The 17,900-nt window shown below is 36.9% G+C and overlaps 1 protein-coding gene and 1 long non-coding RNA gene across 2 annotated transcripts; one reads left to right on the plus strand and one right to left on the minus strand.

Moving 5' to 3' along the window:
• Positions 1–3,706: 3,706 nt before the first annotated feature.
• Positions 3,707–10,073, plus strand: LOC124393390. The gene is made up of 4 exons (XR_006927318.1): positions 3,707–3,774; positions 9,080–9,269; positions 9,381–9,441; positions 9,538–10,073. It is a non-coding gene; the product is annotated as an uncharacterized LOC124393390 (long non-coding RNA).
• Positions 10,074–11,713: 1,640 nt separating this feature from the next.
• On the minus strand, positions 11,714–14,590 carry spp1 (secreted phosphoprotein 1). Its single transcript, XM_046861185.1, has 6 exons — positions 14,478–14,590; positions 13,213–13,282; positions 13,037–13,093; positions 12,843–12,884; positions 12,381–12,644; positions 11,714–12,241 (listed from the first exon to the last, which is right to left on the minus strand). Exons 2-6 carry the CDS (start codon positions 13,264–13,266, stop codon positions 11,954–11,956), a joined length of 705 nt encoding a protein of 234 aa, XP_046717141.1. The 5' UTR covers positions 13,267–13,282; positions 14,478–14,590; the 3' UTR covers positions 11,714–11,953.
• Positions 14,591–17,900: the final 3,310 nt, after the last annotated feature.

The raw sequence follows: 17,900 nt of genomic DNA on the forward strand, positions 1-17,900 counted from the left end.
CCTAATAGTCTCATAATGCATATCAAGATTGTACAGATATCTATGGTATGATATGGATATTCCATTAAATTGCTAAAACCACAATTCCAAAAACGTTCTGTGTAAAATGTAAATGAAAACAAAATGCAATGATTTACAAATCACATAAACCTGCTGCAGGAACATTAAACCAATTAGGTTATTTCATAACAGGTCAGAAGATTAGGTATAAAAACAGAGTCTCTTAGAAGTAAAGATGGGTGAAAACCTGCATCGACAAATAGTGGAAGAATTACAGAATAATGCTCCTCAACATCAAATTGCGCAGACTTTGAATATCTCATCATTTACAGTACACAATGTTATCAGATTTCAATGAAATCTCTAAACACAAGAGACAAGGGAGAAAATCTATATTTGATGCCCATGATCTTCGGGCCCTCAGGCAGGACCACGTTTAAAACAATCCCAGTTCGCTGTGACATCCACAAATGTAGGTCAAATCTCTATAAGGTAAAGTAGAAGAACATGATGTGAACATGATCCAGTAAGGGCGCCATCCTCTCTGGACCAAAGCTGGAAAACTGTTCTGTGTTCAGACAAATAAAATGTTTAAATCCGTGGGAAACCAGGGGCCATCCGGCATGTTATCAGCACTCAGTTCAAAAGTCTCTGATGGTATGGGAGTGGATTTGTGCCTATGGAATGGGCAGCTTGCAAATTTGAAAAAGCTCCATGAAATGTTTCCATCCAGACGATGACTTTTTAAAGGAAGGCCTTGTATATTTCAGTAAGACAATGCTAACTGCATACTGCATCAATTACAGTAGCATGACTTTATAGTAAAAGAGTCCAAAAGCTGAACTAGCCTGCCTGCAGTCTAGACATTTAAACTAGAATAAAAACATTTGGCACATTATAAAATGAAAAATACAACAAAGAAGACCCAGGACTGTTGAGCAGCTAGAATCCTGTATTTGACACAAGTGGGAAACATTCCTCTCCCAAACTCCAGAAACTGTTCTTCTTAGTTTCCGGATGCATACAGTTGTTAAAAGAAGATGTGATGCTACAGAGTAAACATTGCTCTCTTCCCATTTTTTTGAGATGTGATGCAGCCAAAGAATTAAAAAATTACCTTTTTTCCAGTTTACCTTAGCATGTTTTACTCAGTTTTAACATGTAATACCTTGTCTGTTCTGTTGTGAATAAAATATGTTTTTTATGAAATTTGCTAATTATTGTATTCTTTCTTACTGCAACTTTTTTTGGAGCTTGGGTTATATTTTTTATTTTGGGACTTAAATTAACACTGGCCAATGTACCAGATATAAAAACAAGACCTTTTCACCAACTGTTTTATACTTTGTTTTGTCCATCTGATTGTATTATGAAGTGCTACCACCAATTTGCTGGTAGCAAACTCCAGAGAAACAAAGTAATATAATATATGTGATATATATGCCTTCAGGTATGGATGTGTAGCAATAATGTTCTTCTCCAAACATTATTGAATCTGTTTTCTCGGTTATTTTAAACATATTTCCTTCACTATAATTTATTAAACCTAGTTTCTCCAAAACAGACAGATATCTATGTTTTTTTTTCTCGATATGGCATCCTGGCTGAGTCACAATCATAGCTTTAACCTCATATTTTCCCACATAGTGCTCATGTTCCGTCTGTTGCCTGTGTTGCTCGACATCTGAGAATATTTTACGCCTTTAAATGAGGAGATCCGAGTTTTATTCTCTTGTCAATATAATAATAGTTATTAACAGGCACACATGGACATTACACATGCACATGGTTAAGGCTGTAATTAAAGCCCCAAATAATCACTAACCCAGAGGAGGAGATGGAGACATCTGGCTCTTTGATTGACATGAAGGTTGTTATATTGTATATGTATTAGCTTAGTAGGGTGAGAAAACAAATATATTCCAGGAGATGAGTTGTTTCTTGAAGGTGTTACTTATACCACTAGAACGAGTCTGTAGTGTTTCCTGATTCTCGTTGCCAAATCTACTTCCTGTTTGTGTTTGTGACCTCGTTTTAGGTTCCGCAATATACCACAATAAATTGTGAACAGGTCACTTTCAAAACATGCAAAATGTGGAAATATATGTGTAGTGGCCTGAGGGAAGACTTTACATGGTTAAATATAATCTATACTATATATAGTTTTGTACTAATCTGGAATTTTGTATCTCAACCACAAGTAACAAGTTCAGCTCTTTAAAATCTACGCAAAATTTAAAAGGGAAATCGTAGCACACTTAACGTCTGATTACAAACAGGTCTGGTTTATCATGACACATAGATCTCCAACAACTTTCCCGCCATTTAATGTGTGAGGAAATGGAAATCATACTTAGCTAGAAAAGTGTTAAACTGCCTTTTTACAGAATATGATCTTTGTAGGCTGACAGTTCATTCATAAATATAATGTATATAATATATCAAATAAATAAATAAATGACATTTCTCATTTCTTTGTTAAAATATAAAATGCAATTTTGGACTAAATCGGATTTTTTATTCTTCTTTTTGCCCGTTTGTGTGAATTCCTCGTATGACAGACTTTCCTTATATGCCGTGTTTTTATTATGATCCGTTCTAGACAGCAGTCAGAACCGTTTGACCTACATGAAAGTAATTGCGGTGTGCGTTTCCTGTATGAAACACAGGATGTGGGCGGGGTTATGGTACAGTTCTCCATGTCTCCATGCAGGTTCTCTTACACCAGTGAACGTGTGATGAACTGGCATCCATTTGAGGTGTGTTATTGCCTTGTGCACCATGTTCAAACTTCAGATCCACCTAGACCTCACTCAGGATAATTACAAAAACAGGATGTCATTTGCATTTTTTGTGGTTTCACTTATTTGGCTTGGAACACACGTTTGGTAGGCCTGTACTTGTCACTCTGTAGGAGTTTGGTTGTGTTTTTCTTTATACCGGGTTTGTTTTCATGGTCAGAGAAAGCTGCATTACGTCTCTGAAGGCCATTTTTTCATGATGTTTTGCTGCTCACACTAAGAGCTAATGAAAGGATGATGAAGTGGGTAATGAGTGGGTTGCTGGAGAGAGAGAGAGAGAGAGAGAGAGAGAGAGAGAGAGAGAGAGAGAGAGAGAGAGAGAGAGAGAGAGAGAGAGAGAGAGAGAGAGAGAGAGAGAGAGAGAGAGAGAGAGAGAGAGAGAGAGAGAGAGAGAGAGAGAGAGAGAGAGAGAGAGAGAGAGAGAGAGAGAGAGAGAGAGAGAGACAGAGAGAGAGAGAGAGAGAGAGAGAGAGAGAGAGAGAGAGAGAGAGAGAGAGACAGAGAGAGAGAGAGAGAGAGAGAGAGAGAGAGAGAGAGAGAGAGAGAGAGAGAGAGAGAGAGAGAGAGAGAGAGAGAGAGAGAGAGCCTGACAACCGTAATGATGTCACACTCGGTTGTTGTTTCTGTCACATTGCTGCACATCCTGCTTTTTTTTTTCATATAGCAGCAAACAGGATAAGGATGGCACAACAATTTCAGCAGACGATAATTACACAAGAAAATGTGCTGTTTGTCTTTTGGCTGTGTTGTAAATAAGGAGCATCTACTCAAAGATGAGAGATGTGAACCAAAAAGCAGGTTTTAATTCCTTTAATGTCAGTAACCAAGTTTAACCAAGAGATGTCACTAGTTCCTTTTAATGTGAGGTGTTTGTTCCTTTTCTGCTCAACAACATGCCAATGTAAGGGGACTCCTGAAAGGTTGTGGGTGAATATCAGCTAATGCTTTTTAAACATTCAGAGATCCAGCTTCAGTAAGTTCATATGTAATACATTATTTATAGTTTTGGAATACAATTGTAGAGTATCTGGGTGTCAATGATTGTATTGCCATGTAAAGACACGCATTACATTACAGCATTTCATCTTTGTATACGACGGCCTAAAGATGTATGAAAGGGTTATTAAAGACTGAATTAAATGCAGTAAGAACCTGTAATACAGTATTACATATACAGTGACGCATTTACAGTCTTGAACAATGACTTATATGTTACTAAACATTTTTTAGTTAATTATGTTGTTTTTTTAATTGTCCATCCTCTACATTTACATTAACATTAATGGAAATTGGCAGATGCCTTTATCCAGAGTGACTTACAACTGAGCAGGGGAGAGCTAAGGGCCTTTCTCAGGGGCCCAGCAGTGGCAGCTTGGTGGTGGTAGGATTTTAACTTGTGACCTTCCGATCCAAAGTCCAATGTCTTAATCATTGAGCAACCACTTCTGCTACACCAAAGGTCCCCAAGAACCCTGTCAGGACCCAGTACTGGTCCATGGAAGAGTTGTGAGGGTGTCATCAGAATGTTCTGGGGAAAATGTCTGTAGGTATGACACTATTATTTATTGTGTTGTGCCCTTTAAAAGCTACTATCAACATTTGCTTTTTTTTTTAAACATATTTTATTACAAGTTCAGCTAATTAATTAACACGAGTGTGAAACGAACATCCAGTTACATTTACAGCATTGTTCTTATCCAGAGCAACTTACAATCATCTCATTCATACAACTGAGCAGCTGTGGGGTTAAGGGCTATGCCACCACCTCCCTCAAAGGCCAAGCGATTATGATAACAGAGAGAGAGAGAGAGAGAGAGAGAGAGAGAGAGAGAGAGAGAGAGAGAGATGGAGCTAATGATGAGGAAAACCTGTACCCCAAAACATGACTTATATCTATAACACACTTTCATCTAATGGCCATATGTGAATTATGTAGGGACACAATAGTTTTACAGTAAAGTACAGTATACATAATGTTCTGTACACACATGAGTTTAGAGAGCAAATAGTCAGCTGGAGTGTTATCAAGGGTGGAATGGCCTGCACCTTCACCACACCTAAATCCTATTCAACAAGCTGACCACACACACACACACACACACACACACACACACACAAACACACACACACACACACACAGAGAACATTCTGAAAACTACACTGGTCTTTGGCGTACACTGGAATAAAATGTTTTGTGGTGCAGTATTGAACCTGTACACCAGTGCTCAAGACTATATAAAACACAAATACACAATATTTTGCAGGACAAAATAAAATTCATGCAACAATAAATAAAGACAGTAAATACTGAGAACATGAACTGAACAGAATTGTGTAACAGCAAATAACTATCGTAGCAACCTGAATATTTCTGAACCAGCAATGGGCTAATGAGTGTTTCCACTTCTTAATATTGGATAACATGCATGTAGTGATCTTTAAAAGTCATGTATTCAGGTTAAATGAAGTTCATTGTTGAAAAAATTAAACTGCCACATGTTTCAAGTATAAATATACCTGCTCCTGGATGACCTTAGCACTTGCTAGAGAACATACCTCCAAAAAATATCATACACAACAACAAAATATAAGATTGCACAACCTTATTGTATTTATTTAGAGTGTAATTATCTTCTGAATGGCAAATTAACTGTAAATGAATGCGGCTATTAACAGTTTTGTTTTTCTGTCATGTTGTTTTACTTGTCAATCCTGTTGATCTTCACTAATAAACCAGAAATCGTGAGGATCTTTCTCGCTCTGCTGAAGGCCAGCTGTGTGTTCACTACAGGAGTTTTCCACTAGCATGCTGATTACAGCAGGTGGCAGTGTGGAAACATAACCAAATGAGTAGAAATGAGAAGTGTTGAGCAAAGTCAATAATTAAATACAAAAAGATGTCAGGATTAGAGGTCGACCGACAGCTGAAACTATCTGCAAAAATCCATACCGATTGTTTTACCGGCTTCTGGTCCGCTGTCATTACGAGAGCGGCCCCTAGAGGTGAATCACTGACATAACATGCTGTTTATTTTTACACGTGAGATTGCACGTTGCACGGAAATAGCTATATTATATTTATTAATTATATAATTATATGTATTAATTGATATATTCACACTTATTTAATTTAGCAGATTTTCATGATTCAGTAATGGGTTTTTTTCGGTGTTTTTGTTTTTTTGTAATAAATAGATATCGGTCAAATCCACTACCTCTAGTCAGGATATTATATCAAGATTTCAAGATATCCACTAACCAGTTCCTTTTTCTTGGGAAAGCACAAACCCGAGAGGAAGCTCATAAGGAAGAGCATAAGCAAACTACACATCAATGCTCAGGATTAGTCAAAGTCAACTGATTATATGATGTAATATTCAGCAGTAATCTGTTTTTAACTGCTTTTTTAGATCAAGTTGAATCATATGTGCAAGCGACTGAACCACTAATACCTTCTGATCACCTGCTTGCTGAAACCACATTAATGATGTACATGATCCTGTCTAGACCTTATCAAAACACAAACCTTATCAAGCACAACCGCAAACCTTTTTCACTGACAGTTTCTATCAGGAAGCACCTTGTGAAATCAGTTTCAAATAATAAACTCTGATCTGTTTCAAATTTTGAAAGTGAAATATGTGGATTTTGTGGCAGAATCATAAAAAAAGAATGAGATCCAGTAAGAGGTTGTTTTAACTTGTAGAAGTTTATTTTTGGTCCTGTAAAAAAAATGACCTGGAAAAGAAAAGAATATTCATAAACTTTATTTTTTAAGAAGCTACTAGTAGTCCTTGTTGGATGGATATGAGCTTATGCAATAAACAGTGTTTTGTTCACACACACTGCATTTGATAAAAGTTTGTTAACCATAAGTTTGGTGCTCCATCTGTATCTTTTAGATCATCCCATTCCACATTCAGTCCAGATTCTCTGTTATAATATCCTTCAGTCTTCTGATCAGATGTTGCACAAGATTTTGTGGAAATTCATTCATCTACAAGGGCGTTATTAAAGTCAGGTACTGATGTAGATGAGGTGAGGAGTCCTGGGGTGCAGCGTTTATCTTCATCCCAAAAGAGTATAATAGGGTTAAAGCTCTATTGCTGTAGATCTTCCGCTCCATTATCCAGTGATAAGATTATTTCTACTCTGGTCTCTTCCTGTATGGCCGTCTGTGCTCGAGGGGCATTGTATCATGGCTGAGCTTGTGTTCTGACCTCAGCTTCTTCTTCTTCTTCTTCTTCTTCTTCTTCTTCTTCTTCTTCTTCTTCTTCTTCTTCTTTCAGCTTCTCCCATTTGGGGTCGCCACAGCGGATCATATATATATATATATATATATATATATATATATATATATATATATATATATATATATATATATATATATATATGTGTGTGTGTGTGTGTGTGTGTGTGTGTGTGTGTGTAATTTATTTATTTATTTATTTATTTATTTATTTATTTATTTATTTATTTATTTATTTATTTATTTATTTATTTATTTATTTATTTGTTTGTTTGATATGTCTTTTATATTTATATATTTATTTTTTTTTTTTACTGAATTTCTTTACTTGCATTTGACTCTCAGGATTTTGTGTCAGACTGGAAAAACTTTCCTTTATTTATTCGCTCTTCTGTACATTCTCAAACACTTTACCAAACCATAATAACTTTTCACCAGTCACTTTCTTCAGTCGGTGTCTGATCTCATTGTTTGACTTGTTTGGCACAATCTCTGCTTGGGTATTTAAGAAAAAAAACCCTATTCGTAAGCGTGTGTTACTCACGTACAGTAACATATCACACACCAGTGATTTTGACTCACAGGAGGTGGTTTGTAGAAAAACAAACCTCCTACCATTCGATGTCGGACATTAAAAACGATCCAAAGATATGAGCAATGATTGATGACAACGTGAGACTGAGAGACACAGAAACCTGTGGTGAGCAGAAAAGGGATTTTTCCTGACTGGATTCTGGGGTGGGATTAGAAACAAGTCTGCTCTGGTTAGTGCGGGTACATCGGGTCAACTGGTGATATTTATTTCCTTTTACACTGGAAATGAACTGGTGCATGTAATTAAGTGACTGTAAAGCTGCTTTGAGACAGTTTCTATTGTGAAACGTTCTACAGAAACAAACTTTAATCTAATCAAATAATGTTTTTACTGCAATCTCTATTGTAATACACATCTGCACACTTAATCACCACAAAGTGAGCGTATTTAGTTTATAATAGGAGCTAATAATAACCAAGATCAGTGTTTCTTTCTGAGTGTTTTTCCTGACACACCCATTTACCATCCAGTCTTTTTAAATAGCAAACCAATGAATGTAAATCCAGAGAGCTTTGCTCAAAGTCCAAGATTTAGGTAATTAATTGTAGTTCTAGGTTGGAGCCCAGCACAGTTTTAGTCCCCATTTGATTTGATTGTCCCTAATAATGCCTCTCTAGGCGTCAATGGAAAGATTTTCAAAGAACCTCAAAAGAACCCATTTAAAACATATCGTGAGGACATGATCAGTAGTGGATTATAAAGACAATATCATTCGTACGCGGTTGTCATGTTCAGCTTTTAGATGATTCTTACCCATCATACATTCCTCATCTAATCATGTTAAGATCATTATATGGCCAAAAGTATTGGGACACCTGACTTTTCCATTCCTATGTTGTTCTTCAACAAACTGTGTGTCACACAATCGTATCTGATGCCTTTGATTGCTGTAGCATGAAATTTTCCCTTCACATGAACTACGAGACTTAAACCTGTTCCAGCATCACAATACCCCTGTGCACAAAACCTGCTCTGTGAAGATCTGCTTTACATGGGTTGGAGTGGAAGATCTCCTGCTGTAGAGCTCCAACCCTATTGAACAGCTTTAGGGTGAATGTGAACATTGACTGCACCCCAGGAATCTCCTCACCTTCTCACCTGCATCACTACCTGCCTTTACTAACAGCCTTGTAGTTGAAATCTCACACAAATCTACACTAAATCTAGAGGAACATCTTCCCAGAAGAGTGGAGGTTATTATAATAGCAAAACGTGGACTACACGTGGAATGGGATGAAAACATCTTAAACTCAGGTGTCCATAAACATTTTTCATAGTCGTTCTTTGGTTTCTTCAAGCAACTTGAAACAGTTTCAGGTTCCTGAGTTTTTTTATATTGAATGTTTTAAAAAGTGTCTTGTTCCAAACCAGGCGAAAACTCCACGTATGAGTAATTCAAACTAATGTTTGGATTTCCACACTGTAATTATACAGATTAAGTAAGGCCACTGACGGGAAAGACGATGTCAGCGGATATTGCTCAAAGCTTGTGGAGCATCACTCATTCATCAGTCTGGACGTATTCCTGAACCCACCCTAAAATTACAGCTGATCAGTATATAAACTGCAGCGACCCAGAAGCAGAGACACTGTGGAATATGTGGACTGAATGAAAGCGTTCAAGGTAACGATTGATGTGAGGAGGATTGTCGTTGCTATTGCATTGATTTTACAGGTGTGTCACAGCACACGCAGGTTTACTGACTTTTGTTCTGCTAACCTGTTTGATCTAAAGGATGTGGAAGTTGAGGACGACACTGCTCCTGATGCTGCTTTCATTTGTTTTCACCAAACCTGTAAGTTTAAAAAAATGCAACAATCAGTTGTCTGTAATTGATAAGACTTTTTTAGTCACACCAGGATCAGTTTCTCATTGACGTATTTGCTTCCAGCTTCATCCCAGGTACGGAAATAGACATCTGACAATAAACAGTAGGTTTCATGACTCCAAATCCATGGAATCGAATGAATCAAGCAACTCATCTTCTGAATCTGAGATGTCTACATCCAGTGAATCTGGTACTTCTTCAACTAGCGACTCCAGTGAGTCTTCATCGTCTGAGGAGGATTTGATCACCACTGCTGAACCTGAGCCTACCAGGCGTACAACTGTTCTACCACCGTTGGTCACGTGTTTTACAGTGCATCAGCAAACTGAGCCTAGAGGAGATATTTAGTTGCTGTACCTTAAAGCTTAAGAAAAGACACATAAGTATTGATTTTAGTCATTTGCTGGTCTGATCAAATCTTTTTCTATATTCGAGACACTTAAATTTTTATTTGATTTGATTCATTTGATTTCATTGTTATTGCGCTGTAATGAATGACATTAACATTGTTATAGCAAAGGTAACGTTCTGTATTCAAATATATGCAATGCATTTTTAATGTCATGTTACAATAAATAACGTTATAAAACCACGGCATGAGTCACTTTATTCTTCTGTTCAATACGCATTTACATTTAATCCCAATTAATCTGACAGATGTGTCCTGCATGTGGATCTGAACTGCATGACCACCATTTCATTAATAATATGCATACTTCCATTTCTGTATGTGACAGTGGCATTGAGTAAAAGACAGGAGGTGGAGCTGGAGGTAGCAGACCTGAAGATGTTGAGATGTTCTTTGGGAGTGACGAGGATGGACAGGATTAGAAATGAGTTTATTAGAGGGACAGGGCATGTAGGACGTGAGATTGAGGTGAGATTGAGATTGTTTGGACATGTGCAGAAGAGGGACATGGGGTATATCAGTAGGAGAATGCTGAGGATGGAGACACCAGAAAGGAGGAATAGAGGAAGAACAAGGAGGAGGTTTATGGATGTGGTGAAGGAAGACATGCAGGTGGTTGGGGTGAAAGAGGCAGATGTAGAGGACAGGGGGGGTATGGAAACGGATGATCAGCTGTGGCGCCCCCTAATGGGAAAAGCCGAAAGAATTAGACGATACTTCCATTTCTGTGGATGTGTCTATAAAAATTACAGCGCCCTCTTGTGGAATATTTTTTAATATTTCAGAAAGTTTATGAAATTTTGATTTGTCCCTCTTTTTTTGATGAATGTTTGAAATGTATCATTTAATTGGACCACAATTTAAAGTTTCAGTTTTAACTGTAATAAAAATGTTATTAAATTTTCTACCAAAATGTAAAATATTCCTATAGCTATATACTTTATCGCCAGCTAGTTTGACATGGTCGCTTTTATATAAATGATATATTTAATAAATATAATATAATATACATTTAATTCAATAAATATTTATTCAGGCTTTGGTTTACAGGCTTATTAACAGCTATTTCAACCTATTTTTTTGTTTTTTTAAATGTGTATAATTTATATTTTAAGTTTATATTTTGATGCCGGACTTTTAGACCAATCAGGAGCGGCCGCTGCTGTCTAGTTTGCTATAATGGATAGATGTTGAGTTATTAAATTTTTATGTATATTATTAGTGTTGCCTGAGAAAATGAGTGTGATTATTTTAAAGCCAGGATGAAATCAGGTTCAGGTTTTGTTTTGAGTAATCTAAAGTTTTATACATATTTCTAATATAAGGTGAGAAGATTAATGTTTAAACCTTGTGCACAGTGTGGAATGAAATGCTTTGCTCGTGTATTAACTTTTATAGTGTTCATTTGTGTACTTGGATGTACTTGGATGCCACTCTGAGGATGTTCAACACAAGAACAGTGTAAAGATCTATTAGTTTCCTGTCAAGGGTTAAACTCAAGAACGATGAAAATGGATTTTTTTGGGCTGTTTTACATGAAAACATCAACAATGATGGAACTGAAATAAATGCACATTCAGCATTGAGGATGAGGTTCTCTTTTGAGTCTGGTTTCTCTCACGGTTTCTTCTTCATACCATCTCAGGGTTTTTTTTTTATTTGAAATTTTCTTTCGGTAAATCTGCTTTGAGACGACGTGTTTTGTTAAAAGTTCTACACAAATAACACTGAATTGTATATATTTTATTGGATTATATTATATTTCTATATATACGTTTGTATATTTTAATAAAATACTGAATAATGACCAACCAGTAACTTCTTGAAAAAGAAAAAAAGACTTTAATAATAAATGATAAATCATGATATAGGGATGAATAAAATATATTACATAAACTTATCATAAATGATTGTGCAAATGTAGGTTTGTTTGAAAGAAACGGCTTTTTGACAGGTAACGAAATGCAGCTTCAGGATCAGAGCAGGTTTTTCCGCGCCGTATCGTTGCGTTCTGCTTCTTATCACACGAGGTGAAGTGAGTCACGTGTCACCAGCAGCTCTGGGCTCATTTTAAGCGATCACGACTTCAGCGTTGTCACTCTTGATCAGTGCAGTCTGGTCGGTGGTGTTGCTCTCGTCGCTCTCGTCGCTCTCAGATGAATTGCTGTCGGTCGTGGTGGGCACGCTCGTGTCCTCCTCGCTGCTCTGGCTGTCTTCGTCGCTCTCCACACTGGGCGTGGCATCACTGGCACTAGAAGTGGAAGCGGCCTTTTGCTCTTGCTGGCTCACGTCGTCAGCATCCGTGCCACTTGAGGTGTCCATTCCCTGGTCCAACCCAACATTGTGCACCTGCAAAGCCTGAGGAACCAGAGGAACTTGCTGAGATTCAGATTTTGTTTGCTTAAATAGACATTTAGATGATGCTTCTATATAGATCACACATGAGAACATAGAGCACAATTTATTAGATATTAGATTTGAATGCTTTCTGGTTTACCTTGTATACTTTCAGGTCCACATCGTTATACTCGGTCTTGTCAGACTCGTATGATTTATAAGAAAAAGGTCCTTTCTCGATGTTGTTGCCATCCACATCATAGATGGGTTTCTTGTAGTCACTCTGGTAGCCAATGCTGTCTCCACGGCCGTTAATTACTGGGATCAGAGTGGTCTCCATGAAAACAGGAGGAACGGTGGTCATTCCGTTCTCATCAGACTCATCGCTGTCACTATCATCAGCATCATCATCATCATCATCATCCTGGGGAAAAAAAAAACCAGCCCAGAGATCATGATATGGGATCTAATAGCCATCGACAAGAACATGAGCTACTTTTCCATCCTGTATACGATATTCTTATTAAACAAGTTTTACACTGTATTTAACAGCATGCACAGTGAAGACTTTATAAGGAAAGAGTGTCTCATGAGGTTAGCAAGCAGGATGAGTCTCTCGTACCTCTTCAGAGCTGATGTCAGTGACTGGAGTGACTTTCAAAACCTGGTAGAAACACAAGCATGCCAAGGAGCAGTTATAAACCACATAGAAACATAATGTCTGAATATGAAACTGTTTTATTAGTAAATGATGCTCTGAGAGGTTACAACAATTCCACAGCCGTGTAAATTGTATATCATGTTCCAAACGTTCACCTGAGTATCGACAGGCTGCACCTCAGAGCTCTCTGAGCTGCTGGCTGAACGTTTGACCTGTAAAACAGAAGATATGAACTCATCACAAAGGAATACTGTGACACAAAGAAAGGTTTATTAAACTATTCCTTCCAGAAATCACTTCCATGCACTGATATGAGTTGGTCTGAACTTACAGGGTGACAATAGACTGCTGCGAAAAGCAGCACGAATACAATAACAGCCTTCATTTTTCCTTGGTGTGTCCTAGAAAAGTGAGAAAAGTTACACATCACCATGAGATCATTGTTATTTCGCATTTTTTTCAACATGACATACTTTTATTCTTAACCTTATTTTCATACTTCATCGTTATACATTTATACTTCTGTTTTTTTTTATTTACTTTATTTTATTATTATATTCTATTTATATTTTTTACACGTTGGACAGTCGTAAAAAAGCATTTCACATGTCGTACTCTGTATGAATGTGTATGTGACAAACAAACTTTGATTCATCATGCATGAACAAATAAAATAATCCAGACACATAATAAAAGCAGGACTTCCTCGAGAAAGACCTCATCACATGCACAGAATTCCTATAACTTTAAACTCCATCAATTAGCGTTCCGGGTGTTTTTTCACGTTTATTTTTCCACAAGGCAAACCCACAGCGACGGCCGTGTGCCCATATCAGATCAGCCACTACATTTTTGGCAGACAGGAAACAGTTTCCCTTTTCTAACTACATCCAGCTTTCACCATGAAACAACCCCCATGTTTTCTTTTTTTTGCCACGATAACACTACAACTATAAACATAAGCCGTGAGTGTTCTGCTACAGCTATAATAATCTCCTTCCAGTGGAGCCACTACAATTATAATTTACTATATTTAAGCAAATGTTTCTCATTAAGGACATAATTATAGCAAATCAACATTTTTGTGTCTTTGATGTAAAGGCTGAAAAGCTGAAGGAGAACATTGTGAAGGATGTTTCAGGTTATTGTTTTTTTTCAGTTAACTGTTGTTATTATTAGTCTTTGGCATGAGGCTGTAATTGGGTGGTTTTGTTGCTGAAATAAATGAGTCAGCTGACCTTTATAACTTCCTCTTCTGTTATTCACATTTTGCTTCAATAAACAGCAAATTGAAAAAAACAACAACGGTGACAATTTCACAATTTGATTCCTTCTGTAAGTTCATTGAGAAAACAAAAAAGCAAAAATCCCCTTGTGCTTTAGTTAAAACTCAAACCAGCGCTGATCTGATCTGAAAAAAAGCTCTAGTTATGCTTTAAGATATTAAGTGTCTTTCATTCAACTCATACATTCAACCACCAAACAAGCAGGACCTCTGTTTGTGAAACATCTTTCAAAAAAGAAAATACAAATTAAATAAATAAATTAAATAAATAAAAACATTAGAATAAAAAAATAATAAAGGTGATGTTTTACCTGTATCCCTGTGCTGTTGTAAATCTCTTGCTGCTGTGTTCTCGTGGATCTCTCACTACTTTCTAAGTCTCTTTGTTTTGTTTTCATGCATGCAGCTGTATGGCTTTTAAACCCTGCTGTCCCTGGATTCGGCCAATCAAAGTGCATCTTGTGAAGTCACGAGTTTTACCGCTGATGTCCCACCTTTTCTACTCCCACTCTTCCTGTGGGTTCTGTGGCCAGCCAATGCAAACATTCAGCACCAGCATGGCAAAGAAGAAGAAGAAGGGAAGAAAAACATATCTTGGATTGTTTTCAATGTTATAGACATTTTCAGACTGTTTGTGAAATAAAACACTTGTTGGCAGCCTGAGTCTCTATTGTACTGGCGTATATGACAGTCAGTCTGTCAGTCTTTTGGACTTCATTATGAGATAATCAGAGGTGCCAAAACTTTTTCCAATGAAGGGCCAAAATCCAAAAACTTGATTGAGGGCCTTGGGCCGAAAATAATGGTTCCAATATTAATTATAAACAATAAATCACATTATACATCACCATAATGCTTCTGCTTTTTGGTTTTTTTTATATATATTTTAAAATGTATAAATAAACAGAAAACATGAGGCTGTAATCTGCTGAATTTATGCGTTGTTTTGGGGGGGTTTTGTTATTTTTTTTAAATGAATCATATAGTACCAAAGAGAAACAATCCAATTTATTGTATAATAGAATTCTATTACTTTTACAGATATTCAGTGACCTTTAATAAGAGACATGAAGCTGCTTCTTATGTTTCCAATTTGTTTTTCCTCTTCTGATATATTTATATATATCTCATATACCAAATCAAATGTCACTGTGGAACAACTTTGATCATCTCTGCGCTGAATCCATCAATAAGCAGCGATGAAAAGGAAGGAACTACATGTACTCTTGTTATACTGTGTAAGTAAATGCTCCTATTGAAGTTTTTTAATACTAGACTTTAATAGTATAGTTTAATCCCTTTAAAAAAAAAACTATTTAACATCACTAAATTAATATGTAATCATTACATTGTTATAGACTAAAGATTTATTTAATCATGTAAAACTGCAAAACAATAAGAAAAGTCAACATGTAGTATTTAAGTTTCTGAAATCCGGCAGCAGCAGTGGCTAAAACAGTGGAGACTATAAATGTCTTTGGACCGATTTATGATCTACTTTTCTAAAACATTGTTATAATAATACAAGCAAAAAAAAAAAACACCATGGTGGTACTGTGTTTGTGAATTAAATGTAAACACTGATTGTTTTATGACTTTTAAGGCGCATGCATCTTCCTTTTGTTTGTATGCAACAAACTTATGGGCAAAAACACTCAAGCACTGGACAGTGAACGAGTGGAAGAAAGTTACATATAGGAAATTTGTGTCTCTACTAGAAGAACTACAGGAGAGAAGATGTGATCAGACTCCCTCACCTCCACACTCACACATGGAGGTGGACGTTTAATAGTTTGGGGTTGTTTTGGAGCAAAGAAGGTTATATGAAAGGAATACTGAACCAACATGGCTCCCATTAAAAACTTCAACACCATGTGGTTCAGTCTGGACTGTGGCTCACTGGAACCGACTCACCGTACAACAAGACGATGAGCCGAAGCGCACGTCTGAGTTCTGTGAGCAGGGAAACGGGTCTCTCTCAAGGGTCCAGCAGTGGCAATTCGGCGGTCTTATGATCAGAAGTCCAACATCTTTACAACCAAGTGCAAATTTTTATTTGAATATAATTCATAAAGGAGCTTGTGGTTATTTCAGTATAGCTCACTAAGTTATTTTACATAATTGTTAAAAAATGCATTACTCATAGACAGAATAGATAAATAGACTGATTGATTGATTGATTGATCTGTTGGACTTCTTTAGATTAATCCGTCTTTTGTGTGATACACTCCATCATTGTTCAGTGTACAATAGTGCATTTAAAGCTGAAGAAAGAAGACTCCAGACAGTGATACATTCCAGAGCTGTACATCATGATTTGTCATTAAAGTGTGCTTAATTAAATAGGGCATTTAAGTGTTTATTAGGGCTTGTGATTTGTCTACCTGTCACGAGTTACACCTTCAGGCAATAATAAAGCATTCTTCAGGAGTGATTGATTGTAGATGTTTTATGGCATGTGCGGTCTTCTGTATGATGCCTCATGTGCGGGGAGTTTTGAGTTTTGTGCAGGGTGTTGACTCAAAGGTAGTCGCAGCAAAAATAAAACATCACTGGGAAAAAAAGCTGTATCAGACACACTAATCCTAGGTTGGAGGTCGTTTTATAATGATTGGATGCGTCAAAACATGTTGCATTGCGGTGTGATTGGACGGAGGAGGTGTGTGGGGGGGAGTGTGGGGGTTGAAGCTGCAATGTTTTTCTTCAACCGGGTTCTTGGCACAGACGAGAAGTCTATAGTTTGTGTCTGGAATTTTTAAATGTTAAAATAAGCGTCTCACTGCACAGCCTTGGCTGCCAAGCTCCCCGTGGATCCCAGACGGATTAACACAACGACAGAACCACATTACCACAGGATTACAGAAACTTTCCCACTTTCTGCAATCATCACACAAAACCTGCTGTCTTCACATTCAGCAAAACTTCAGATCCAAAGGTCATTGCATGGTACAATGTGACAGTGGATTCGTTGCTTTGATTAACAGATGAATGAACACTTTAATATGGAATTTTAAATTGAAGATATAGATGATGGAGCAGAATCTTATCTTGTAAAGAGCTGATATCTGCTCAGTTGTATAAAGTCGGTCTACATAATGGAGTCAAAATGCCAAATGCTTTAGATGTTAAAATTAAGCCTTGTTTTCTCGATGATGTTTGTTTGTGATGAAAAAACAAGACATTCTTAATTCATTTTCTAAATTTTGCTGAATGATGATGCATTAATTAAATCTATAACAGCGAAGATCTACAACATTGGGATTGCGACGCAAAGAACAGGTTTGTATCATAATAAACTCGCTCGTATATGTTATGGTTTATCATTTTTGGAAGGAGTCTCCAGTGTTAGCACTTCCAAACTTTCAGAAAGTGGAATAGAGGCTGGCTGGAGACTTTTTAATGATTCTTTATGGCTCTAAACTGATCACTAAGTGGAACTCGTTTATTTTTTAACACTTCATTGAACATAATAGAAAAATTATAATAATAATTAAAAAATAGTCATTTTTGGCACATTGGTATACAGTCAAGTCTTCTGATACAGAGCCCATGGAGCATATCTAAGAGTGTAGTTCTACTCTGCCTGATCATTGGCCCCTATTTTGCCATTTGATTGCTGTGGAAACATTGCACGTGGCTTTAACTGAGCCCTGGTCCCACAGAATTAGTTTATGAAGCTGATGTCACCTTTTATAAGCATAAAACTCAAAGTGCTGCAGGTTCTGGACCATAAA

The sequence above is a fragment of the Silurus meridionalis genome, chromosome 11 (assembly GCF_014805685.1).
Source record: "Silurus meridionalis isolate SWU-2019-XX chromosome 11, ASM1480568v1, whole genome shotgun sequence".
NCBI classification, from domain to species: Eukaryota; Metazoa; Chordata; class Actinopteri; order Siluriformes; family Siluridae; genus Silurus; species Silurus meridionalis.